The sequence below is a fragment of the Rhinopithecus roxellana genome, chromosome 20 (assembly GCF_007565055.1).
Source record: "Rhinopithecus roxellana isolate Shanxi Qingling chromosome 20, ASM756505v1, whole genome shotgun sequence".
In the NCBI taxonomy this organism is placed as follows: Eukaryota; Metazoa; Chordata; class Mammalia; order Primates; family Cercopithecidae; genus Rhinopithecus; species Rhinopithecus roxellana.
The window spans coordinates 19,599,786-19,624,503 of NC_044568.1; the positions used below are offsets into that span (position 1 = coordinate 19,599,786).

At 60.2% G+C, this 24,718-nt stretch overlaps 3 protein-coding genes across 3 annotated transcripts in view; 1 reads left to right on the top strand and 2 right to left on the bottom strand.

Annotated features, from left to right (window-relative positions):
* Window positions 1-390: 390 nt before the first annotated feature.
* On the top strand, window positions 391-8,408 carry LOC104655986 (cytochrome b-245 light chain). Its single transcript, XM_010355564.2, has 6 exons — window positions 391-547; window positions 3,403-3,472; window positions 4,337-4,411; window positions 4,677-4,760; window positions 5,375-5,456; window positions 8,124-8,408. Exons 1-6 carry the CDS (start codon window positions 490-492, stop codon window positions 8,337-8,339), a joined length of 585 nt encoding a protein of 194 aa, XP_010353866.1. The 5' UTR covers window positions 391-489; the 3' UTR covers window positions 8,340-8,408.
* A 2,461-nt stretch (window positions 8,409-10,869) lies between these two features.
* IL17C (interleukin 17C) lies at window positions 10,870-12,750 on the bottom strand. Its single transcript, XM_010355565.1, has 3 exons — window positions 12,693-12,750; window positions 12,008-12,336; window positions 10,870-11,518 (listed from the first exon to the last, which is right to left on the bottom strand). The coding sequence occupies exons 1-3, from the start codon at window positions 12,696-12,698 to the stop codon at window positions 11,260-11,262; spliced, it is 594 nt and encodes a 197-aa protein (XP_010353867.1). The 5' UTR covers window positions 12,699-12,750; the 3' UTR covers window positions 10,870-11,259.
* Window positions 12,751-23,807: 11,057 nt separating this feature from the next.
* The window catches only part of ZC3H18 (zinc finger CCCH-type containing 18), a 68,542-nt gene continuing 67,631 nt past the window's right edge, over window positions 23,808-24,718 (bottom strand). Inside the window, 1 exon segment of the mRNA XM_010355570.2 lies at window positions 23,808-24,673. Within this exon segment, the coding sequence (XP_010353872.1) occupies window positions 24,475-24,673 (199 nt within the window). The 3' untranslated portion in view covers window positions 23,808-24,474.

A 24,718-nucleotide genomic window follows, 5' to 3' on the forward strand; every position in this document is an offset into this window, starting at 1 on the left:
GGCCTTTGGTCCCCATGGGGAGGCCACCCTCGTCCTTGGTAGCATCAGGGTGCAGAGGTGTCCCCGGGCTGTAGGGGTGACCCCTCCACCCCCAAGGCTCTGGAGAGGCCGATTTGCTCAGGAAGCGGACCTTCACACCTTTTTCTGCTATTCATAGAAGCCTTATTGACACGGGACCCTCAGTTGGGTCCCGGGCGTTGGGCAGGGGTATTTGTCAGTTCTTGAGCGCTGAAGTTTGGGCAGCCCTGGGGAAGCGCACTCCCCGCCTGGGCTGGGGCTGCCGAGCAGGGCCCCTCCTACGCCTCGGCGGGGGTAGAGAGGGCGGGGACAGAAGGCTCCGGGGCAGCCCGGCACCCGACAGACGCGGGTCTCCGCCCAGCCGCGGTCACCTGGGGGTTTCGGGGCGGGGCCTGGGCGGAACGGGGTTCGGCCGGAGCGCAGGGGCGGCAGTACGCGCCTACCAGTGTCCCCCGCAGGGTCCGTGCCGCCATGGGGCAGATCGAGTGGGCCATGTGGGCCAACGAGCAGGCGCTGGCGTCCGGCCTGAGTGAGTGCGCGGCAGGGACGGTGGAGGCTGCAGCCTGGAGGAGTATCCCAAGACCCCGGCCGGGACCTCGGGCTACGTACAGGGCGGGGAAGTGGGGCGCCAGGCGGGCCAGGGTCAGGCCAGGAGGGTGCGGGGACCAGGGGCGGGACCCTCGGGGCGCGGGCTGGAAGGGGTTCTGAGAACCCCAGCAGTCCCCTTGCGGACCCTGCGGAGCGCGGCGCCCCTCCCCCATTCCCTTCCCCGGTCCCCCGACTCCGCGGAGGAGGAAGTTGCAGCGCAGGGGAAGAGGCGGCTCAGCCCGGGTGGTTTCCGGGGTCGCCGCCCCAACCTCCAAATGGGGGCTCCGGCCTGGGCGTCGGGAGCAGCTCCCCTGTCCCTCGGTAGCCAGCTGGGCTGCGAGTCGCTCTCCCTGGGCTTGGGGTGGAGAGTGGGCTCTTCATGCCCCGGGGCTCAGCCCTCCCCATCTGGAATCTGCGCTGGAGGCGGCCTGGGATTACACAAGGCGCTGAAACCACCCAGTGACGGCCCTGCCCAGCCCAGCCCAGCTGCACAGGCGCCTTGCTCGTGGGGTGGGATGGCACGGACCCCAGTCACCCTGCTGCGCATTTGCTCAGAGGTTGTGGTGAGGGCAGCAGACTCCACTTGGAAATGGACCCTCTCAGGACCAGAGCCGGGGAGTGTGGGGCCCAGGCCGCGTGAGGCTGGGTTCAGGCGGGGTCTGAGGGCAGAGGCACCAGTGCGGCAGCTCCAGGAAGGACCTGCACCGGGTGGGGAGGAGTGCCTGGGAAGGGCCTGGGGGCTGAGGGTGAGGAGGAGGGGCCTGCTGCCACCACTGCCCTGGGGCTCTGAGCGCCCTCCCCGTTGTCTGGAGTGCGTGGCAGCGGAGCAGGAGCAGAGACCTCAGGGTGGGAGGCCTGGAGCACGGGGCCCTGCAGCCTGTCCCACCGCCTGCTTCGAGTCAGCGGCCAAGAACTCAGTAGGTCAGTTCAGACAGCTCTCCCCAGAGCCGCCCCTTGAGACTGTGACCCTGCCTGCCCCGCACTCCCTACAGGAAGTAGAGGGTCTGAGGGCACCCAGCTGGGAGCCAGGAGAGCTGGGCTCTAGTCTGGCCTCCTGCTGAAACCCTCCAAGGGCTCCTGGCCCAAAGAATTAGAGCGGGACTGGACGCCCTGCGCTGCCTGCCCTGGCCTCCCAGCTCTCTGGCCCCCTCCTCCAGCTGCCGGGCTTCCTTTCTGTTCCTAGAGCTCCTGAGCTTGCCCCAGGGCCTCTGCACAAGCTGCTGCTTCTGCAGAGGCTCATGGCTGTCTCATTTCTCAATTCAAATGTCACCTGCTCCGGGAGGTCTTTCCAGAGCGTGCAGCCCCGGGAGGCAGCTGACCCAGAGAGAGTGGGGCCTTGACAAAGAGTCCCCCGCCCCGCCCCGTACACAGCAGGTGCTCTGTAAATGTGGCTGGGCGTCAGCCCTCTCTGGTGGCACCAGCGGCAGCTTTGCACCCTCTTTCAGATGGCAGGCTCGGGACCAGGACAGTCCCCCAAAGATGCACGGACAGTAGACTGAGTAGACCCAAGGACACTGCCCTCCCCTTCTCCAACACAGGCAAACCCAGAGAGTTAATGTGTAGCTGGGCTCAAACCAAGGATAGGAAATCTTCAAACAAGACCATGTGGAGACAAAAACAGAATGGCTGGCAGGGCAAGGTGGCTCATGCCTGTAATCCCAGCACTTTGGGAGGCCGAGGCGGGCGGATCACGAGGTCAGGAGATCGAGACCATCCTGGCTAACATGGTGAAACCCGTCTCTACTAAAAATAAAAAAAATTAGCTGGGTATGGTGGCGGGCACCTATAGTCCCAGCTACTTGGGAGGCTGAGGCAGGAGAATCACTTGAACCTGGGAGGCGGAGGTTGTAGTGAGCCGAGATCACGCCATGGAATTCTAGCCTAGGCAACAGGGCAAGACTTCATCTCCACAAAAGAAAGAAAGAAAGAAAAATAAATAAAATAGTAGGAAGGACCAGGCGCCGTGGCTCACGCCTGTAATCCTAATATACTTTGGGAGGCCAAGGCGGGTGCAGCATTCCCTGAGGTCAGGAGTTCGAGACCAGCCTGGCCAATGTGGTGAAACTCTGTGTCTAATAAAAATATAAAAATTAGCTGGGCTTGGTGGCGGCCGCCAGTAATCCCAGCTACTCGGGAGAATGAGGCAGGAGAATCGCTTGAATCCGGGAGGCAGAGGTTGCAGTGAGTCAAGATTGCGCCACTGCACTCCAGCCTGGGTGACAGAAGGAGACTCCGTCTCAAAAACAAGAAAAAGGAAAAAAAAAAAATAGTAAGGGGGAATATTGGACAATACCCCCCCCCCGCCCCCAAAAAAGGTGCAGAAATAGCCATATCAGACGAAACCGAAATTAAGGCGAAACAGCTGACGGGTTAGGAGGAACTCCGTATCAGGAGGAGAGACACCCCACCAAGAAGATGCAGAAACCACACCCGGCCTATTGGCTTTCAGTGCATCAAAGACTCATGGTGACAAGGGGTCCATTCGGGGGTCCCAGAGCCCAGGGGCACAGGCCCACGGGGGCCTGCAGGTCGGGCCGTCCCTGGCCACTCCTGGGACCTACAGCCTGGGCATGTCCAGCACCCCCTCCACCAGCCTGTGCACCACAGGCTCTGCTCTTCACCAGCGCAGAGGGGTGCCTCCTGGGGGTGTCCCCGACCCTGTCACTGTGCTGTGGGGATGGGGATGGGGAGGGGGCAGCTCTGGGTGGCCTGGTGGCCCACAGTAGGTAGAGAAGGGGAGTGGCCCAGGCCCCCAGGACGGGAGTCCCACAGTGCCTGACCCACTTCTCCCCGCAGTCCTCATCACCGGGGGCATCGTGGCCACAGCTGGCCGCTTCACCCAGTGGTACTTCGGCGCCTACTCCATGTATCCTTCCATCTGAGGCTGGGGCGGGCGGGGAACGCCCAGGGCAGAGCCAGGGAACCACTTCACAGTGAGCTGTTTGCCTCTGCTCCCCGCCACCGCAGCCAGGCTGGGACACAGGGTGGGCTGTCCACGGGTTGGGCAGCCTAGGCCCCAGCAGCCAGGCTCCTCGCCTGGGCCATGTGGTGGTCAGCGGCAGACCCCCAGTCTGAGTCCTGGTGAGGGGTGGGCAGGAGGTGTCACCAGAGGGCCAGGGCCAGCACTGAGGCCTCCCGGTTGGACTGCTGGGATCCTGTCTGCCCCCTCCTGTCAGTCAGTCCCCTTGCCCGGCCCCTCCACCTCCTTTGCCCCATCTCAGCCCAGCCGTACCTTGCGACAAGCAGCATTGGGCAGGGTGGTGGGAGGGCGGGCGTGGGCAACCCCGAGTGCCGGACGTGTTGGAACCTCCTGTGGCTGCCTCCTGGCTCTGTGACCTCAGGCAGTGGCTGCCCCCCCTTTTATTTTGGGGAGAAGATCTCGCTCTCTCCCCCAGGCTGGAGTGCAGTGATGTAGTCATGACTCATGGCAGCCTCCACCTGGGCTCAGGCCACCCTCTTACCTCAGCCTCTGGAGTAGCTGGGACCACAGGCACACACCACCACCCCTGGCTAACTTTTAAATTTTTTGTAGAGATGAGGGTCTCACTGTGTTGCGCTGGCTGGTCTCAAACTCCTGGGCTCCAGTGATCCTCCCGCCTCAGCCTCCCACAGTGCTGGGATTCCAGATGTGAGCCGCTGTGCTCCGGCCTCTCTGTGTTGTCTTCAGTAAAGAGGGTTCCCTGTGGCCGCTCAGGCTGAGCTGGGCTGTTCCTTAACCACATGGCTTCAGCGTGGCGGGCGTGTTTGTCTGCCTGCTGGAATATCCCCGGGGGAAGAGGAAGAAGGGCTCCACCATGGAGCGCTGGTGAGTCTCCCTCCTGCTCTGGGGTCTCTCCCGGGGCTGCGGGGCCAGGCAGGGCTCACAGGGTCGGTATGTGGAGCCTAGTTCCTCACTCAGAGGCTCCGGAACCAATTCTTTGGTGCTTGTGGGCAAACCAAGGCCGGTGCCTGCCCGGTGTGTTTTCTGGGAGGAAAGAGGCCTGGGCGCCCTGGGGTCGTTGGCAGGGCAGCAGGGGAGTCCTGAGTGGGAGAGGCCCAGCCGCGCTGTCTCCCCTTCCTCCCTCCCGCAGGGGCCAGAAGTACATGACCTCCGTGGTGAAGCTGTTCGGGCCCCTCACCAGGAATTATTACGTTCGGGCTGTCCTGCACCTCTTGTGAGTCCCCACCCTGCACCCCATCTAGGGCTCAGGGGGGCTTGGAGCCTACCCTCCCCCACTGTCCCACCGGCCGGACTGCCTGGACAGAAGCCACCCCTCAACTTACTTCAATGTTTTTCCAAACAAAAATTCGGGTCCCCGGCTCTGGGGGGCCCCCCGATCCTGTGTCTGCTGTCTAGTATGCAGGATTTGTAAGGATCCTCCCCAAACCTGAGTAGCTCCGATCCTGTCTGGAGCCAGCAGGTCCTACTGGGGGGTCTCGCCTGGGCTTCCTGGCAGGGTGGAGGGTTCTGCGCTGTGTGTCTGGTGGTTGCTGCGGCCGAAGCCAGGGGCTGCCCTGCAGCTGCTGGCGGTTCCTCTGAGCAAGTGCCCTAGAGCCACTCGCGTCCACGTCAAGGCCGAGAATACCCAGGACTGAAACAAGCCCTGGGCCCTGCACATCCCCTGGGTCTGTGGTCTGCCTTGTTCTGAGACTTTGCAGCCCTGGGCCACGCAGGTCCCTGGGTCTGCCTTGTCCTGAGACTTTGTGGCCTTGGCCCCCAGACCTGGGGCTCCATTCCCCTTTCTGAGTGCCCTTCTGTGTCCCTGCCTCCCACCCCCCACTCCCCCAGGCTCTCGGTGCCCGCCGGCTTCCTGCTGGCCACCATCCTCGGGACTGCCTGCCTGGCCATCGCGAGCGGCATCTACCTGTTGGTGAGTGGCGCCCTCTGAGGTCAGCCCCAGCCACCCCCACCCCCTGCCCTGACACCCTCGGACATACGTGGCCCTTGAAGCCAGCTCTGTAGGCCGAGCCGAGGCTGGGAGCAAGCGTGAGCCCGGGCGTGTGCTCACAGCACAGCAGGGACGCAGCAGTTGCCGCTGCCGTTTTTGACGCGTCTCGTGTGTTGGGTCATTTCCCTGCATTTCCTCATCAACCTGCACCACGGCCCTGGGAGGCGTACTGGTGCCCCCACTTTACAGACGAAGAGGCGGAGGCTCAGGGAGGTGCCGTGGCTGGCCTGGGGTCATGCAGCCGGCGGAAGGCTGTGCCTGGGCTTGGGTCCAGTTATCAGGCTTTTCTCACCTCCACCCTATTTGCGCTGATTCGTGGGCGGTGCCAGGATTCACGCAGTCGCGCAGACATTTTCTTAAACTGCTGACACCTGGGTTTGGTTTAGGAACACAGCAGCCTGTTAGAGGGCTGCCCATCCCACGGGATACAGTGATCTTTCTGAGAGGCCAGGGATGGGTGGGAGGACAGGGCGCAGCCTGGCCAGGCCTTGGGTGAAATGCCTTCTGCCTACCCTGGGCTCCGGAACAGACGGCTGCAGGCCACCTCTTACTGCAGGGGTCTCTGAGTGGACAGAGCCCTCAGACTTTGCTTGTTTAAATCCTTTTGTCCCTAGAGGCAAGTGCCTCCTGCCCACAGAGGCAAACGCACACTAAACCAAACCCAGGCGTCGGCAGTTTAAGAAAATGTCTGCGGCCGGGCGCGGTGGCTCAAGCCTGTAATCCCAGCACTTTGGGAGGCCGAGGCGGGCGGATCACAAGGTCAGGAGATCGAGACCATCCTGGCTAACACGGTGAAACCCCGTCTCTACTAAAAATACCAAAAATTAGCCGGGCGTGGTGGTGCGCGCCTGTAGTCCCAGCTACTTGGAGGCTGAGGCAGGAGAATGGCGTGAACCCGGGAGGCGGAGCTTGCAGTGAGCCAAGATCGCGCCACTGCACTCCAGCCTGGGTAACACAGCGAGACTCCGTCTCAAAAAAAAGAAAATAAAAGAAAATAAAATGTCTGCATGACTGCGTGCATCCTGGCACCACCCACGAATCAGCGCAGAGTGTGTGTGCAGTGTTAAATGTGCAGTGCTTTCTGTGTGTGCCTTCCATGTATGTAAGTGCCTTCCATGTATGTAAGTGCCTTCCATGTATGTAAGTGCCTTCCATGTATGTAAGTGGAGTTCTGTTTCAAGGCTCATTGATCTGCCACCAGCCTCTCAGGGCTCTCCTTTAGAATCCTTTCCTCTTGCCAAGCGCTCATCTGGGCTGTTGCTTTGTTCTCCGGGAGCCACCACATGCCCCCTGGCTCCCTGCTACCACATACAGCTAGCCGCTCCTGGAGACCTCAGTAGGAATTCCTTGTGCTGAACCCAGAGAGGAATTGCTGGGTCAGGCATCAGCCTCTGTACCGTTGACCCTGCTGGGCTCAGCTGCTCCCCAGCAGACAACCTACCACCAGCCGTGCCGGCCCCATCGCCCCCACCTGGCGCACAGCGCTTTCTCCCACGCTTGGCAGTTCCACAGCACGAGGCCGGCTGTGCGGAGCTTGGACTCGCTCTTCTCTGGCTGTGGATTTGCGCTGCTGGAGCTTCTTCTCCCTTGAGGTGCCTGTTCATACCCTTTGCCCATTTTTCTCTTGTGGTTTTTGTCTTTTTCTTAAGTTGCAGGAATTTCACGTATCATTTTAGCTACTGAGCCTTCGCAACCTTTCGACACTGTGAATGCCTTCCTGCTTTCTGCTAAGGGTCTGTTAACTTGGTCCGTGAGGCCCTTCACTGCACGGAAGAACAGAAGTTTCCCTGTTTACTTGCTCTGTGGTCTGTGCTTTGTAAAAACACCTTTCCCTGGCCCTAGGTCCTGTGTTCACGTTCCTGCATTTTCTTCTATCACCCTTATTATAGTTTTGCTCTTCAGGATGGAATATTTCCGTTTTGGAGTTAGGTAGGATCACAGATGTCCCATTTCTCTTTCTGCTTCATGACGGATATGATGTGACATATTTTTCTACCGGATATTGTGGAATAGAAGATGAAAAGCACACACTCCCGGGTCCACTTGACCTGTTGCAGTGGAACCTCCGGGCATGGGCCCAGGAGTCTGTATTTTTAGTCAGCCAGTGGAATCCTGCGTTCTTCAAGCTCTGCCCCTGACCCCCATGTGCAGAAATGCCTGGGCATCCTTGGGGGGCTGCCGGCCAAGGTGGGTGAATGGCACCCACCAGACGGAGCCGGGCCTGCTACTGTCCTGGGCCACCCCTCCTGCTGGACCTCAGGCGTCCTCCCTGCCCTTGGCTCCCTGCCTTGGCGCCTTGGGAGGAGAATTTAGGTGCTGAAATTTGCATCTGGGAGTGTCCACCAGGGGATCTTCCAGAAGCCCAGGGGTTCCTGCCCTACTCCTGGCATGAAGAAATAGCTTGGGTTGGTGTCAGGCCAACCCAGGTCCTGGCTGTGTGGCCTCCGGCCGTCACTTCTCTGAGCGGCAGTCACACCATCCCGCGTGGGATTCAGATTTGAGCCTGTCCCGGGGCCCCTGGCGGGGTGGGCCTCCAGGGAGGGAGGGCCGGCTTTGGGGCGCGGGGCCCAACCCCTCCGTGCCCCGCAGGCGGCCGTGCGTGGTGAGCAGTGGACACCGATCGAGCCCAAGCCCCGGGAGCGGCCGCAGATCGGAGGCACCATCAAGCAGCCGCCCACCAACCCCCCGCCGCGGCCCCCGGCCGAGGCCCGCAAGAAGCCCAGCGACGAGGAGGCGGCGGCGGCGGGGGGACCCCCGGGAGGTCCCCAGGCCAACCCCATCCCGGTGACCGACGAGGTCGTGTGACTTCACCCCAGACCTGCCCTCCCGCCCGGGCGCCCGCCCGCAATAAACACAGCAAAGCCCGGAGCCTGAGCGTGAGCCTGAGCCTCTGCCTGGGGCCGGTGGGTGGGTCCGGGGTAGCGATGGTTCCCGAGGCCTGGGCAGGCACCCCGTTTCCTGCCGGCCGGGTCGCATTCCAGTTTCATTAGCATCAGCATCGCCTTCCTTGTCAGCAGCACATGAAATCCCAGGTACCATATATTCCACGAAATATAGTACCTGGAAATTCCAGGTGTGTGCCTCCCTAGAAAGGTCCTCCCGGGCCTGGAGGAGGTAACGGAGTCCTCCCTTGATAGCTCTCCCAGGCCCTGCAGGCCCTCCACACCTAGCGCCTCCCTAAGGGGCTTGGATTCCAGAGGCATTAAGTGAAAAGGGAACAGGGCGGGAGCCATGTGGTGAGCCTCTACCTTGCGCCTCTTTTCTGTAGAAACTGGGGTGAGGCTGGTGGCGGATGCACCCTTGTTTTCCCCCCACACTGATGCTAGAGGGCTCTCCAGCTGCCCAGGACACTCAGGCCAAGTTGTAGGGGGCTTCTGGACACTCCTGCTCCTCACTTGTATGGAGGCTGTGGCTGGCTGCACATGCACCTGCCCACAGGTCCTCACCACCACCCCAGCCGGGTGCCCTCAAAGCTTTGCCGTGCATCAGCCACATCCCCCGCCGCTGGGCTCTCACCAAGGCACCCACTCTCCTGAGGCTGGAGAAGCCCTTGCCTGCTGCTTGCCCACCTGCTCTCCCAGCAACTCACACTTCAGAGCCAGGGACTTCTGTTCCCGGGGCTTTCAGAATCCGCCCCCCACCAGCCAACACTCAGCACCATGCAGACATCTCAATCCAGCCTCGTCTCAGCTATCCCCCCAGATCACCAAGCTTCAGGTCACCCTTGAAACCCCCACATCCCCACGCCCAATCCTGGCCCAAATCCAGACCCCAGCTACATGGGCCATCCCCAGCCAGGCCACCTGCCATCTCCCGCTCTTCCCTCACCCCAGAAACATTCCTGTCGCTGCCATTGAAACCCAAAGCCCCACCCCAGTGCCTCCAGCTCCGAACCCACAGGCTCAGCTCCCTTCAGTGACAGCCACAAGCTTCTGATGGCCCCATGGCAGACACAATCTGCACCCAGCGCCCTGCCCTGCCCCGCCCCCGCCGTCCCCCTCTCACTTGGTGTCAGCCACACAGGCCACTCTCTGACCCTTGGACACACCCAGCGTGTGTCTTCTCAGGGCCTTTGCATGGGCTCTTCCTGCTGCCCGGAGCTATTCCCTGCATGGCTGCCTGGCTCCTTCCTCCTCCCCTTCAGGTCTTCGAGGCCTCCCTGACCCTCTGCTTAGAACCGCAGCCCCTCACCCACAGCCTCTGTCCTGGACTCATTCACAGACTAAACACCACTTGTTCCATCAGTCACCATGGGGGCAGGAGGGATTTTGACCATTTTGTTCTCAGCCTGTTCCCAGTGCCAGGCGCCTAGTAGAAACTCAATATGGCTGGGTGTGGTGGCTCATGCCTATAATCTCAGCAGTCTGGGAGGCCGAGGTGGGAGGATCACTTGAGCTGAGGAGTTCGAGACCAACCTGGCCAACATGGCGAAACCCCGCCTCTACTAAAAATACAAATATTAGTTGGGTGTAGTGGCGCACGCCTGTACTGGGAAGCTGAGCTGGGAGAATCGCTTGAACCTAGAAGGTGGGGGTTGCAGTGCGCTGAAGTCACGCCACTACACTCCAGCCTGGGCAACAGAGCGAGACCCTTTCTCAAAAAAGAAAAGAAATGTGTTGAATGAAAATTCTACCTCCTGGACAAAGGCCACCACCTCCAGGAAGTCTTCCCTGAGACCTCCTCCTCTGGGGGTCTGAGTGGAGTCCCCCACCCCCATTTCCAGGCACCTGGACATGGTAGGTGGGTGAGCCAGGGGGCCAGGCAGAGGAGGGGCTAACAACTGCACAGCAGCCCCATGGCAATGTCGGCCCTCAGGGCTGGGGGCCGAGAGACTGAGACCCTGAGACTGTCACAGGCCTGGGCCCCTTTTCCACGACTGAGGCTGCTCACCCCAGGGTCCCTTAACTAAAATCTCCAGCAGAGCCTGGGCCCCAGAGCCTGACTAGTTCACCTTTAGGGAGGGCGCCTGGGTCTTGGCTGTTGATCCGACCCACAGAGGCTGGGGCCCTGCCTTGAGCTGACAGCCCTGCAGTTCATCCTCGGAGACTTTCGCCTGGGGGCCGAGATGGTGCCCCAGGCGCTCACATCGTTACAAAGCACAGGGCTCAAGGCTCTGCCTGGGGAAGTCGGCTCACTCCTGTTCCCAGGGGTATCCTCCAGGGAGACACCGTGGGCAGAGCAGGGACACCTGTGCTCCCCCATGCTAGAGCTCAGTCCCACCTGCATGCACTGCTCGCTGCTGCATAGACCTTTCTGGAAGGATGCCCCAGAATTGGGTCCGTGGGTGGCCTGGGCCAGGGCTGAGCAGGAGAAGGTCGCAGTGAATGTTGGCCTCGGGGATGTGTTCATCAGTTTAATAACAAACGTACGCTAAAATAATTGTTGAAGAAACAGGTACTTCCAAGGAGGTTGGAGCCTGGGGGTCCTGAGGTCAGTGATAGGGTGAGGGAAGCCGGGAGCGGGGCGGGGAGCCAAGGTACAGGTGGCCGTGTGACGCCTTTTCTGTGGCTTTAAGGGCTGGAAGAGGTGCTGAGCTCCTTCTACCCCCAACTACTGAGGCTGGAGATGGAAAGAACAGTGGGGGGCCGTCCTCCAGACACGGGGGATGCCTGGACCCCAAGGGTAGTGTTGGGGTAGGCATATAAATAACAATAAATACACATAAATAGGGGGTGCCCTCTGGGGAGCCCATGTGTCCAGTCTAGGGGCTCCACGGCCTCGGCGGTCACACTGACCGGGGCAGCACGCAGGTGCAGCCGACAGGCACGCGAATGAACTCGGTGTGGAAGGCGAAGGCCCCAGGCGTGGGGAGTCCTGAGCCGTCGCGGGAGCAGGGCCGGCGGCGCAACACCAGCAGGCTCTGGAGCAGCCGCACGGAGTTGAGCGCGGCTGTCTCGCGGCCTGTCCGTGGGTCGATGCAGCCTCTGCACAGGCACTCGGCGAAGGCCAGCTTTTGTGGATAGCGGTCCTCGTCTGTGTCCACACTGCGGGACGGGGCGCACAGTGAGTCTCTGGCCCTTGCCTCCTTGAGGCTCCTCTCCCCTCAGGTTCCCTCCCCGAGTGCTCAGGATGGGACCTGAGGCAGTGAGGGCCATACCACACAGGCTTGGCGTGCAGTCGGGCTTGTAAGTGGTAGTAATCCATGTGTCCCCAGGGTGCTCCAAGAGCACAGAGCAGGGGCCGGAGGCCTCTAAAGCCTTCCTCCCACTTCACCACCCAGCCCCGCTTCTGCAGGAGCTCAGGTGAGGGGCCCAGAATTTCCCCAGGGGACCCTGGCTACCAAGGACAGTGGCAGGCAGGGCACGACCGTAAGAAGCAGCTCAGCCACCCAGGTCAGCAGGGCCGGAGGGACGGAGCTCCGGTGGCCACGCCCACTTGACAGGGGCGAACCACCAAGGCCCAGGGAGCTCTCCAGGCAGGGCCCTGCCAGGGGAGGGGCAGCCCGCGCCACAGCAGGATCCCCAGGTCCTCACCGGTATCTCCAGGGTGAGATGGAGCGCTGGTGGGTGTCTGCCTCCAACACCTCCTCTGGCTGCAGCACCGGGCACTGGGTCGCAGCTGAGGGCCTCTCATGCCTCCTCCTGTGGCTTGCTGCCTCCAGGCTGGACACCAGGGCTACAGGCAAAGCCTGCCCCCACTTGGCACCTCGAGCCAGCAGGTGTGGGGGTGCCTGGCCAAGGGGCAGTTCCTCAGCTGAGTAGCAGCGTGGGGTCCCATGAGTGTGGGGGTGCCCCCTGAGGAAGGGGTCATGGTGGGCCAGGCATGCATGCAACCAGGTCAGAAACAGGAGGCCAGGGAGGAGCTGGTGAAACAGGCAGGTGGGTGGTTAGGGGGTGCCCAGGGCAGGGGGCACCTCACTTCCACCTCAGCTTTCCTTGTTCCCAGGGGAAAGATGGAGTACAGCCCTTCCTCTATAGATGGGGAAACTGAAGCCCAGAGAGGCTAGCCCTTTAGCCCAAGACACCCAGCATGCCAGGGCTCCAAGGATCTGTAACTGCCTCCCCCTACCCCCAGACTGAGGGGTTTCCCAGAGCCCATCCCAACACCCTCATCCCAGGGTTCAGAGAACCCCACCCCAGCCCTTCCAGGCCAGGCTGTGCCATCCAAGTGGCAACCATCCAAGTGGCAACCATCCAAGTGGCATGTGGAGAGGCTCACTGTCATGGTGGTGGCAGCAGGGCAGGCCGGGCTTGGAGCGGCCTGCACACCTGGCGGCAATCCCACAGTTGCACCTGGCCATGAACCTGGCAGCAGCCGCTCTTATACCTGAGGCCACACCTGAGGGAAATTCCGGCACCACTTCCTTCTCGGGAAGTGCCCAGCTGGGGCACTTCCTTCTCTGGTCCCCACAGCCCCCACCTCCTGTGCATCAGGACACAGACACGCAAGGAGCCCTCGGGGAGCTCCGTCCTGTTACTCCCCTCCCCCGAGAGAGACTCTGCCCAACCTGAGCACCTGCCCAGGGTGCTGCCTTGTCTGACATTCTCAAACTTTTTTTTTTTTTTTTGAGACAGGGTGTCGCTGTCACCCAAGCTGGAGTACAATGGCACCATCTCAGCTTACTGGAACCTCCACCTCCCAGGTTCAAGCGATTCTCCTGTCTCAGCCTCCCGAGTAGCTGGGATTACAGGCACCCACCACCATGCGTGGCTAATTTTTGTACTTTTAGTACAGACGGGGTTTTGCCATATTGGCCAGGCTGGTCTGCGGCTCCTGACCTCAAGTGATCTGCTTGACTTGGCCTCCCAAAGTGCTGGGATTATAGGAGTGAGCCATTGTGACCAGACTTGAACCTCCTATAAGAGGGTTTCTGCTTGCGTATCTGTCCGCACCTTGCTGATTCAACTTGTAGGTTTTCATCTGGACCTGATAGTGGCAGGGCGCTTTTGTACCCTATACAGTTCTGCTCCGTCCCCTGCTGGTGGGTGCTGAAGGTGGTTCAGTGTTTTAGCTGAGATGATCAAGATCAGGTGAGGCTCATGTGCCCTCTTCACCCAGGTGGGAGAGGTCCCAGAGGAGATGGGGAAGCAGGTCTTCAGGTCTCTGTTGGACTTCTGTGGTTTTTGTTGTTGTTGTTGTTGTTGTTTTCTGAGGTAGTGTCTCGCTCTGTTGCCCAGTCTGGAGTGCAGTGGCGCAATCTCGGCTCACTACAAGCTTGGCTTCTCGGGTTCACACCATTCTCCTGCCTCAGCCTCTCGAGTAGCTGGGACTACAGGTGCCCACCTGGCTAATTTTTTGTAAATTTAGTAGAGACAGGGTTTCACCGTATTAGCCGAGATGGTCTCAATCTCCTGACCTTGTGATCTGCCCGCCTTGGCCTCCCAAAATGCTGGGATTACAGGCGTGAGTCACTGTGCCTGGCCCAAGCTTCTGTGGTTTTATTGAGAAAAAGTTCAAGCTAAAAAGTCTGAGTTGGAGGTGTGAGGAGGTGTGAGGAGTGAGGTGTGAGGAGTCAGGAGTGAGGTGTGAGGAGATGTGAGGTGTGAGGAGTGAGGTGTGAGGAGTGAGGTGTGAGATATGAGGTGTGAGGAGGTGTGAGGAGTCAGGAGTGAGGTGTGAGGAGATGTGAGGTGTGAGGAGTGAGGTGTGAGATATGAGGTGTGAGGAGGTGTGAGGTGTCAGGAGTGAGGTGTGAGGTCTGAGGAGTGAGGTGTGAGGAGGTGGGAGGTGTGAGGAGCAGTGAAGTGTGAAGAGTGAGGAGTGTGGTGTGAGGAGTGAGGTGTGAGGTATGAGGAGTGAGGTGTGAGGTGTGAGGAGTGAGGAGTGAGGTGTGAGGAGTGAGGTATGAGGAGATGGGACATGTGAGGAGTGAGGTGTGAGGAGAGAGGAGTGAGGAGTGAGGTGTGAGGTGTGAGGTGTGAGGAGTGAGTGAGGTGTGAGGAGTGAAGAGTGAGGTGTGAGGAGCGAGGGGTGAGGTGTGAGGAGTGAGGTGTGAGGAGGTGTGAGGTGTGAGGAGGTGTGAGGAGATGTGAGGTGTGAGGAGTGAGGTTTGAGGTGTGAGGAGTGAGAAGTGAGGTGTGAGGAGGTGTGAGGGGTGGGGAGTGAGGTGTAAGGTGTGAGGAGTGAGGTGTGAGGAGTCAGGAGTGAGATGTCAGGAGAGAGGGGTGAGGTGGGAGGAGTGAGGTGTGAGGAGGTGTGAGGTGTGAGAAGATGTGAGGAGTGAGGTGTGAGGTGTGAGGGGTGAGGAGTGAGGTGTGAGATGTGAGGAGTGAGGAGTGAGGTGTGAGGTGTGAGGAGTGAGAATTGAGGTGTGAGGAGTGAGATGTGAGGAGTGAGGAGTGAGGTGTGAGGAGGTGTGAGGAGGAGTGAAGTTTGAGGAGTGAGGTGTCAGGAGTGAGGTGTGAGGTGTGAGGAGTGAGGTGTGAGGAGTGAGATGCGAGGAGTGAGGAGTGAGGTGTGAGGAGGTGTGAGGAGGAGTGAAGTTTGAGGAGTGAGGTGTGAGGAGTGAGGTGTGAGGTGTGAGGAGTGAGGAATGAGGTGTAAGGTATGAGGAGTGAGGTATGAGGAGGTGGAGGGTGTGAGGAGTGAGGAGTGAGGTGTGAGGTGGGAGGAGTGAGGTGTGATGAGTGAGGTGTGAGGAGTGAGGAGTGAGGTATGAGGAGTGAGGAGTGAGGTGTGAGGAGTGAGATGTGAGGAGGGAAAAGTGAGGTGTGAGGAGGTGTGAGGAGTGAGGTGTGAGGAGGGGTGAGGTGTGAGGAGTGAGGTGTGAGGAGGGGGTGAGGTGTGAGGAGTGAGGTTTGAGGAGTGAGGTGTGAGATGTGAGGAGTGAGGAGTGAGGTGTGAGGAGTGAGATGTGAGGAGGAGCGAGGTGTGAGGAGTCAGGTATGAGGAGGTGGGAGGTGTGAGGAGGAGTGAAGTTTGAGGAGTGAGGTGTGAGGAGTGAGGTGTGAGGTGTGAGGAGTGAGGAATGAGGTGTAAGGTATGAGGAGTGAGGTATGAGGAGGTGGAGGGTGTGAGGAGTGAGGAGTGAGGTGTGAGGTGGGAGGAGTGAGGTGTGATGAGTGAGGTGTGAGGAGTGAGGTATGAGGAGTGAGGAGTGAGGTGTGAGGAGTGAGATGTGAGGAGGGAAAAGTGAGGTGTGAGGAGGTGTGAGGAGTGAGGTGTGAGGAGGGGTGAGGTGTGAGGAGTGAGGTGTGAGGAGGGGTGAGGTGTGAGGAGTGAGGTTTGAGGAGTGAGGTGTGAGATGTGAGGAGTGAGGAGTGAGGTGTGAGGAGTGAGATGTGAGGAGGAGCGAGGTGTGAGGAGTGAGGTATGAGGAGGTGGGAGGTGTGAGGAGGTGTGAAGAATGAAGTGTGAGGAGTGAGGAGTGAGGAGTGAGGAGTGAGATGTGAGGAGGAGTGAGGTGTGAGGAGTGAGGTATGAGGAGGTGGGAGGTGTGAAGAGGTGTGAAGAGTGAAGTGTGAGGAATGAGGTGTGAGGAGTGAGGAGTGAGGTATGAGGAGTGAGGTATGAGGAGTGAGATGTGAGGAGGGAAGAGTGAGGTGTGAGGAGGTGTGAGGAGTGAGGTGTGAGGAGAGGTGAGGTGTGAGGAGTGAGGTTTGAGGAGTGAGGTGTGAGATGTGAGGAGTGAGGAGTGAGGTGTGAGGACTGAGATGTGAGGAGGAGTGAGGTGTGAGGAGTGAGGTGTGAGGAGTGAGGTATGAGGAGGTGGGAGGTGTGAGGAGGTGTGAAGAGTGAAGTGTGAGGAGTGAGGTGTGAGGAGTGAGGTGTGAGGTGTCAGGAGTGAGATATGAGGTGTGAGGAGGTGTGAGGTGTGAGTTGTCAGGAGTGAGGTGTGAGGTGTGAGGAGTGAGGTGTGAGGAGGTATGAGGAGTGAGGGGGGTAAGGTCTGAGGTGTGAGGTCTGAGGAGTGAGGTGTGAGGAGGTGGGAGGTGTGAGGAGTGAGGATTGAGGTGTGAGGAGTGAGGAGTGAGGTGTGAGGAGTGAGGTGTGAGGAAGAGTGAGGTGTGAGGAGTGAGATGTGATGAGTGAGGAGTGAGGTGTGAGGAGGTGTGAGGTGTAAGGAGGTGTGAGGAGTGAGGAGTGAGGTGTGAGGAGGTGTGAGGAGTGAGGTGTGAGGAGGTGTGAGGAGTGAGATGTGATGAGTGAGGAGTGAGGTGTGAGGAGGAGTGAGGAGTGAGGTGTGAGGAGGTGTGAGGAGTGAGGAGTGAGGTGTGAGGAGGTGTGAGGAGTGAGGTGTGAGGAGGTGTGAGGAGTGAGATGTGATGAGTGAGGAGTGAGGTGTGAGGAGTGAGGTGTGAGGAGGTGTGAGGAGTGAGGAGTGAGGTGTGAGGAGGTGTGAGGAGTGAGGTGTGAGGTGTGAGGAGTGAGGAGTGAGGTGTGAGGAGGGGTGAGGTGAGGAGTGAGGTGTGAGGAGTGAGGTAGGAGATGGGAGGTGTGAGGAGGTGTAAAGAGTGAAGTATGAGGAGTGCGGTGTGAGGAGTGAGGTGTGAAGTGTCAGGAGTGAGATATGAGGTGTGAGGAGGTGTGAGGTGTGAGTTGTCAGGAGTGAGGTGTGAGGAGTGAGGTGTGAGGAGGTGTGAGGAGTGAGGTGTAAGGTCTAAGGTGTGAGGTCTGAGGAGTGAGGTGTGAGGTGGGAGGTGTGAAGAGTGAGGAGTGAGGTGTAAGGTGTGAGGAGGTGGGAGGTGTGAGGAGGTGTGAGGAGTGAGGTGTGAGGTGTGAGGAGTGAGGAGTGAGGTGTGAGGAGTGAGGAATGAGGTGTGAGGAGTGAGGTGTGAGGAATGAGGTGTGAGGTGTGAGGAGTGAGGAGTGAGGGGTGAGGAGCAAGGGGTGAGGTGTGAGGGTTGAGGTGTGAGGAGGTGTGAGGTGTGAGGAGGTGTGAGGTGTGAGGAGGTGTGAGGTGTGAGGAGTGAGGTGTGAGGAGGTGTGGGAGTGAGGAGTGAGGTGTGAGGAGCGAGGGGTGAAGTGTGAGGAGTGAGGTGTGAGGAGGTTTGAGGTGTGAGGAGATGTGAGGAGTGAGATGTGAGGTGTGAGGTGTGAGGGGTGAGGAGTGAGGTGTGAGGAGTGAGGAGTGAGGTGTGAAGTGTGAGGAGTGAGGTGTGAGGAGTGAGATGTGAGGAGTGAGGAGTGAGGTGTGAGAAGGTGTGAGGGAGGAGGTGTGAGGTGTGAGGAGTGAGGAATGAAGTGTGAGGTGTGAGGAGTGAGGTATGAGGAGGTGGGAGGTGTGAGGAGGTTGTGAGCGAGTGAGGTGGTGAGAGTGAGGTGTGAGGAGTGAGGGGTGAGGTGTGAGGAGTGAGGTGTGAAGTGTGAGGTGTGAGGTGTAAGGAGATGTGAGGTGTGAGGAGTGAAGTGTGAGGTGTGAGGAGTGAGGAGTGAGGAGGTTTGAGGGGTGAGGAGATGTGAGGACTGAGATGTGAGGTGTGAGGTGTGAGGGGTGAGGAGTTAGGTATTAGGAGGTGTGGGAGTGAGGAGTGAGGTGTGAGGAGCGAGGGGTGAGGTGTGAGGAGGAGTGAGGAGGTTTGAGGGGTGAGGAGTGAGGAGTGAGGTGTGAGGTGTGAGGAGTGAGGTGTGAAGTGTGAGGTGTGAGGTGTAAGGAGTGTGAGGTGTGAGGAGTGAAGTGTGAGGTGTGAGGAGTGAGGTGTGAGGTGTGAGGAGTGAGGTGTGAGAAGTGAGGTGTGAGGTGTGAAGTGTGAACAGCGCACATAGGAAGCTTTATGTAAGTGGGGCCAGGAGCTGCCTTTGGCCTCCTTGCTCGGTGAGGCTGGCTGGGGTGGGGGTGCTGGAGGTGCCTTTGTTTCCCTGGAAAGGGGACAGCTGGGGCCAGAGCTCGGGAAGTTTTGAATGCCGGGGGTTTTATGTCATCCTGAGGAGGGTTCCCCTGGGGTCCCCAGGGCCCCTGGCCACACCAAAGGTGGGGGAATCTGTCCACCCTGGTCCCCTCAGCTTCGGGGTGAGGGCGGGAGGGAGGGTGCTTCTGTGTCCCCAGCCTTTCCTCCCCTGCCGCAGTGCAGATGTGTTCCACAGAGGCGTCCTCTAAGCTTAAAACCTCAGTCTCTCTGAACACAAAAGCCCCCAAGTGGAGTGGGGCTGAGGCAGCACTGGGACCCCTGGGCCCTCCAGTACCTGCTCTTGGCCACTGTGTGGCTCTCGGCTTATCTGCCGTGGGCCTCTGCAGGTGGAGGAGGCCGTGCTCCAGGGTTAACAGTCTGGGAAGAATCAAAGACAGATTGCTGGAGTCCCCGGGGCTGCTCCTCCCTATAGTGCCTCTGCCCACCCACCCTCTGCTTGCATACCTCCTATGACGGGGAGCTCACTATCTGTGCTGGTTTCCTAGGGCTGTGCTAACCATGCACCACAAACTGGGGAGTGTGAAATGGCAGAAGTTTATTCCACCAGGCCGTGGAGCTGGGAGTCTGATATCAAGGTGTGTTCAAGGTTGGGTCCTCCTGGAGGCTCTTCTAGCCCTCGGTTTCCCAGGCTTGCGGCTCCTCCCATGGCCTCTCTGCTGTATCCGTCTTATCCTCTTCTGTGGTTTATAAGGACATGGGTTGTTGGATTTAGGGTCCAGTCTAAATGATAATCCCTCCCACCTTCTCAGGACGTGGGACCTGTCTTAACCCAGGATGGGGCATCTCAAGATCCTTTCCTTAATTACATCAAAGCAAAAGCCCCTTTCCCAAATGAGCGCACGTTCACAGGTCGGGTCAGGCTGTGGGGAGAGCCTTTTCCAGGACACTGCAGAACCCGCCGCATCCCCAGCAGGACAGGTGCTCCTATGTGGGTTGTCTCTGCCTTAGGCTGGGCTGATACAGGTCTCTCTGCAGGGGTGCTTGGCTGTTTCAGAAAAATTGCAGCCCCTCGCAGCCCTCCCCTAAAGGTGGCCTGAGCGCCTTGAGGGCCACGTCTGTGGCAGCCCCCTCTGTGTACTAGGGCTGAGAGTGGTGCGGGGCACACGGGAGGGTGATTTGTAAATAATACAGAATGGAAAAAGGAGGGAGGAGAGTGGCTCTCCCTGTGGGTAAAGTGGGATGACAGCAGCTCCAGTGCCAAGGCTGCCCTGAGGCGCATTAGTGTCACTGCCTGGCTCAGGTGGTCGCAGTCCGCAGCACCTGCCGCCAGGAGGCTGACGAGCACTCTTACTGGTGTGAGACAGGGCAGCGGCAGCGGGGCGGGGGTTTGTCTTTTCTCCAGAGTCCACTCAGCCATTCTTCTGGGGACAAAAACTCAAGACCCTCCACAACCTCTGCATGCCAAGCACAGCCCGGGGGAGGGGGCTGGGCCCCTCCCTGGCTCGGGCATCTCTGGGGGCCTCCCCTAGGCTGAGACCTACAAAGCAGCCCGGGGGCCCCTTCTTCTGCCACAGGGAGGGGCCTGGGGAAGCCTCATTGGAAACGTCCCGAGGGGCCTGCAGCTGGGTGCCCAAGATGTTTTGTGCAAACCCTGACGAGTCACCACACTCAGCATGGCCAGGCCTGGCCTCCCCAGTGCTTCTGCCCAACCTGCCCAGCTGCGGCTTGGGGCTGGGACTGCCAGCCATGCTGGGTGGGGAATCTTGAGGAGGGGAGTAGGGTGCCTTCGTGCAGGGTTAGGGAACGCACAGTGTTGGGAGGGAAGGACAGGTTGATGTCAGTCCTCATCCTCTGCTGGGAGTCCTTGTGCAGTGCACGACCTGCTCAACCATACCCGAGGAAGAGGAAGGAGGAGGGGACAATAGGAGCCAGAGGGAATGGAGGAAAAGGCCAGGAAAAGAGGGGGAGAGCGAGAAGCTCTCCACCCTCGGCCTGGTGCCCTCGCCCCCATCCCCCATCCCCAGATAGAGCCAGTGACCCTCCCTCCTGGCATGGGGAACAGGTGTGTCCACACGTGGGCCACACGCAGTTCTCTGGGGCGGGACCTGGTCAGCCGATGAGGGCAGCCCGTGCCTGAGGAGGTAAATGGCTGAGTGGAAAAGTTCGGCAGGAGGGAGTGAGCAGAGGGAGCCGGAGCCCCCAGGCACAGGAGTGTTCTCCCTGGCCCCCGACCGCCGTCTGCTCCCTCCCGCTCCCCGACGCATCCGGTGTCCCGCCCAGGGGAGGATGGAAGCAGCAGCCCCACCGTGGACTCCACTCCGCCCCCGCCGCCTTCCTCCCCGACCCGGGGCTGCCTTCTTCCCAGCGGCCGCTGCCCCGGCTTCCGCTCAGCTCTGGGTCTGAGGTGTGACGGCCGGAGCCCCCGGCACAGGCTGCACCCCGAGAACGGGGCCAGGGACCAGGGACCCGGCCAGGGCCGCGCGCTCCCAGCGCTGTCCCGGGGGTCGCAGGCCAGGAAGACACGCCCGGGGGCACCTGCGGGACCTGCGGACTGGGCGGGGTCCAGGTCCCGCGGCGCAGAGGCCGGGAGGAGGCTGCGCTCCGCGGGTGGCTGAGGCAAGCGCAGAAATACCGGGTTGGGCAAGACTGGAAAGGCGGCGGCAGGAAGGCTGGAGGGCGGCCCGGAGGCGGAGGTCCGGACAGGCCGGCTCTCAAACCACAACCCGGGCCCGCCCCCAGCAGACCGCGTGGCCGGACCCTGGTGGGGAACGAGGACCCTGGTGGGGTCCGCGGACCCTGGTGGAGAACGAGGACCCTGGTGCGGAACCAGGGGTCTCAGACAAACGCAGAGCCGGGCGGGTCAGAGGCGGCGCGGGGTCGTCCCCCAGACGCAAGGACGGACAGACCCACAGCCAGGAGCCCTTTGGCGCCCTGAGCGGGGCTGCGGGAGGAGGGGTGAGGCAGGGAGGGCACTGGGCAGGGCTGAAGGAGACCCTCTCTGCAGGGTCTCCCCCACATCAAGGCGCAGGTGCACAGCGGGTCACGCGCAGCCAGCCGCCCACAACACAGTGTGTCCAGCCGGGTGGGCAGGGCGGGGGCACTGCGGGCGGGGGTGCAGAATCGTCATGAGACGTTGGCTGGGACAGCAGAGGGTCCCTCCCTGAGGTGCCACCACCCCACACCCCCCATGGGTTTTCCCCGGCAGGAGTGGTCTCCTGTGTCTCGGCCTTTTCCCCTTCTGTGGATCCCTCTAGGGCCACCGCCTCCAAGCAGCGTCTACATCCGCCTGCCCACCCAAAGCCCAAACGGGTGGGTAGGAGCGTGGCTGTGGGGGAGGGGCTGCAGGCCGAGGGCAGAGGCCCTGGGAGGGGCTGGCAGGCGGGTGCCACTGCCAGAACCCCACACAGGCTTTCTAGTCACTGCACGGGGAGCAAGGAGGACGTGCGCGCTAACCGCCCGGAGCAGGACGTCCCTGGAGGGCGTGGACACCCGTGGATGCCCGTCACACAGCAAGGCCACCCTTCCCAGCTGCCTGACTGAACATCCTCTCCCCTCGACCACATGCAGGCAGTCACCCTCCTAGGACAGGCCCCTCTGCACCGATGTCTGAGAGCCACAGGGATGGGTAGCCACACCTGGGGTCCACTGCCACCTGGTGCGAGTTCAAACCCAGCTCCAGACTGCGGTGCTCAGGGCTGTGGCTGGGGGCTGATCCGCTGCAGAGGGGGCCACGTCTGGTCCCAGTCCACATGTGAGCTGCGGTGGGCTCACCTGCCCGCTCCTGGCCGTAAAGAGACAGGCACTGCAGGCGCCAGTTTGAGGTGCCCACACTGCAGGCACAGAGCACCATTTCCTGGCCTCCAGCCTCACGGTACAGCCCACAAATGACAGGCTGCAGGCTGGCACCCAGAGTGGCCTGGACTCCAGCTCCGTGGCCTTGAAGGCCACCCTTTCCAGAGAATGGGAATTTCCTTTGCACTTGGCTTTGACCTGATGGCAAATCTGATAAGCCTCAAAAAATGGTGGCCGGGCGCCGCGGCTGACGCCTGTCATCCCAGCACTTTACGAGGCTGAGGCGGGCGGATCACGAGGTCAGGAGATCGAGACCATCCTGGCTAACACGAGGAAACCCTGTCTCTACTTAAAATACAAAAAACTAGCCGGGTGCGGTGATGGCGCCTGTAGTCCCAGCTACTCAGGAGGCTGAGGCAGGAGAATGGCGGGAACCCGGGAGGCAGAGGTTGCAGTGAGCCCAGGTCGCGCCACTGCACTCCAGTCTGGGCGACAGAGTGAGACTCTGTCTCAAAAAAAAAAAAAAAAAAAAAACCGGCCGGGCGCGGTAGCTCAAGCCTGTAATCCCAGCACTTTGGGAGGCCGAGACGGGCGGATCACGAGGTCAGGAGATCGAGATCATCCTGGCTAACACGGTGAAACCCCGTCTCTACTAAAAAATACAAAAAACTAGCCGGGCAAGGTGGTGGGTGCCTGTAGTCCCAGCCACTCAGGAGGCTGAGGCAGGAGAATGGCATGAACCTGGGAGGCAGAGCTTGCAGTGAGCTGAGATCCGGCCACTGCACTCCAGCCTGGGCGACAGAGCCAGACTCCATCTCAAAAAAAAAAAAAAAAAAAAAACCCATTGCTGAGACACATGATCCAGCCACTGCGACACAACATGAACTGTGTGGCCTGCTCTGTGGGAGGGACGTGGACATAAAATGGTAAACAGTTCCCTCAGGAGTGAACAGGTGGTCCAGCTGCAGTGCTCACTCATGCCCAGCTCCTCTGCCCACACTCTAAGTGTCATTTAATCCAGAAGAGTGGCATGGACGCAGGTCATGCTGGGAGCAGAAGCGCGGGTTGCTGCCTCCCTGGGGCTCCGCTCCCAGCCCTGGGGGAGGGAGCTCTCTCGGGGGTCTCATCCCAAACCTCGTGTCAGGCAGCAGATGAGAGACACGGGTGGGCCACAGGCGTGGGCACCACACTGCAGCTACTTGCATCTGATTAAAGGAGGCACTGGAGGCCCTGGAGCGTGTACCTGGGAGGCCTCTGCCCAGGTGCAGGCCTGTGGCTTTCAAGGTGGAGAGAAGGGAGCAGCAGTGGGGGCTCCTGGGGGGCTCTGCCGGTGGCCCCTGCTGTGGAACGTGGCATCACACACGGGGCCTGGCTCAGCAGGTCTGGGGCCTGCACATGGAGCCGGTGGTGGTCACTGCAGAGGTGGCAGCTGGGCTCAGGGCTGGGAGTCAGCCCTGGACCTCTTCCCCTCCAGCAGCTCCATGGCCCCTGCAGGGAAGGTACCTCCACCTCATGAACCAAGGAACGCCCAACCCAGCCCCACAAATGGAGAAACTGAGGTGCAGTGCTTCCCTGGGCTGGGGTCTGAAGGCAGGAACTGCTCCACGGCCGGTCCTCCCAAGGGGAGTGAGGAGCAGCCACACCCTCGCCCCCCAGCAGCTCCCGAGTGCTGGGCCAAGTGCAGTGCACCACACAGAGGCAGACCTGGCCACACATGGGCAGAGGGCGCACACACCACAAGGGCAAGAACAGCTGCTTATCAAAATATTTTATTTTAGGAGACCCCTCAAAAAAGACCCTCCACATTAGACAGACGCCCCGACAATACTCTCGGCCTTTTTTTGGTCTTTTCTGTATTTTTTCCTGTTTAAATCAACTAAAACAATTTGATGCTTAAAATAAAAGACAGGAAATATTTCCTGATGAGACTTTAGTCGAGAATATAGATATATTTCTGATCCGGGGGCGGGTGATCGGGGGCAGGGGAGGAGAAGGAGGTGCCACCAGTGGTTCGCGAAGTTTCATTTCTCAGCTCAGGAGGGAGCCTGGCTGCCTGGACCCGGGCTAGGGATGCAGAGCTGGGGCTCCACAGGCCCAGGCCTGACCAGGGCCAGGGAAGAAGACGGTGGAGGAGGAAGAGAAGGCGGGGCTGGCGACTGGGGCTTGTAATTTACATGAGAACTGTGCTGGTCACTAGCGCTGTCTGTGTCTGTCCTGCGGGACTTCTGCTCTGGGGAGGGAGGCTGGGACTCAGCGTCGTCGTCATCTCCTGTGTGGCTTCTTTTCCAGCAGAGGAACTTTTTTTTCTTTTTTACTTTTTAAAAAGAATCACAGCCAAAATAAGACATTAACTGCAAAATCCAAAATGGCTGCGCTTACCCTATGTATAAAAATGCGTCCAGTCCGGTCAGGGGCACGGCTTATGCTTTCCCGGGGATCTTGGCCCGCTTGCGCGCAATAGCGTCCTCCACGGCCTTCAGCTGTTTCAGCAGCTCCTCCCGCCGCGACAGCGTGCTGGCCTTCCCTGATTTGGTGCTGGCGGCGCCGGGATCCGAGGCTTTGCCGGGCACGCTCGTGACCTTGCTGGAGCTCTTGGACTGTGGTGACAGCTGGCGCTTCCTACAAGGGGGTGGGGGAAGACCTTGAGCCCCCAGAAGCCACGTC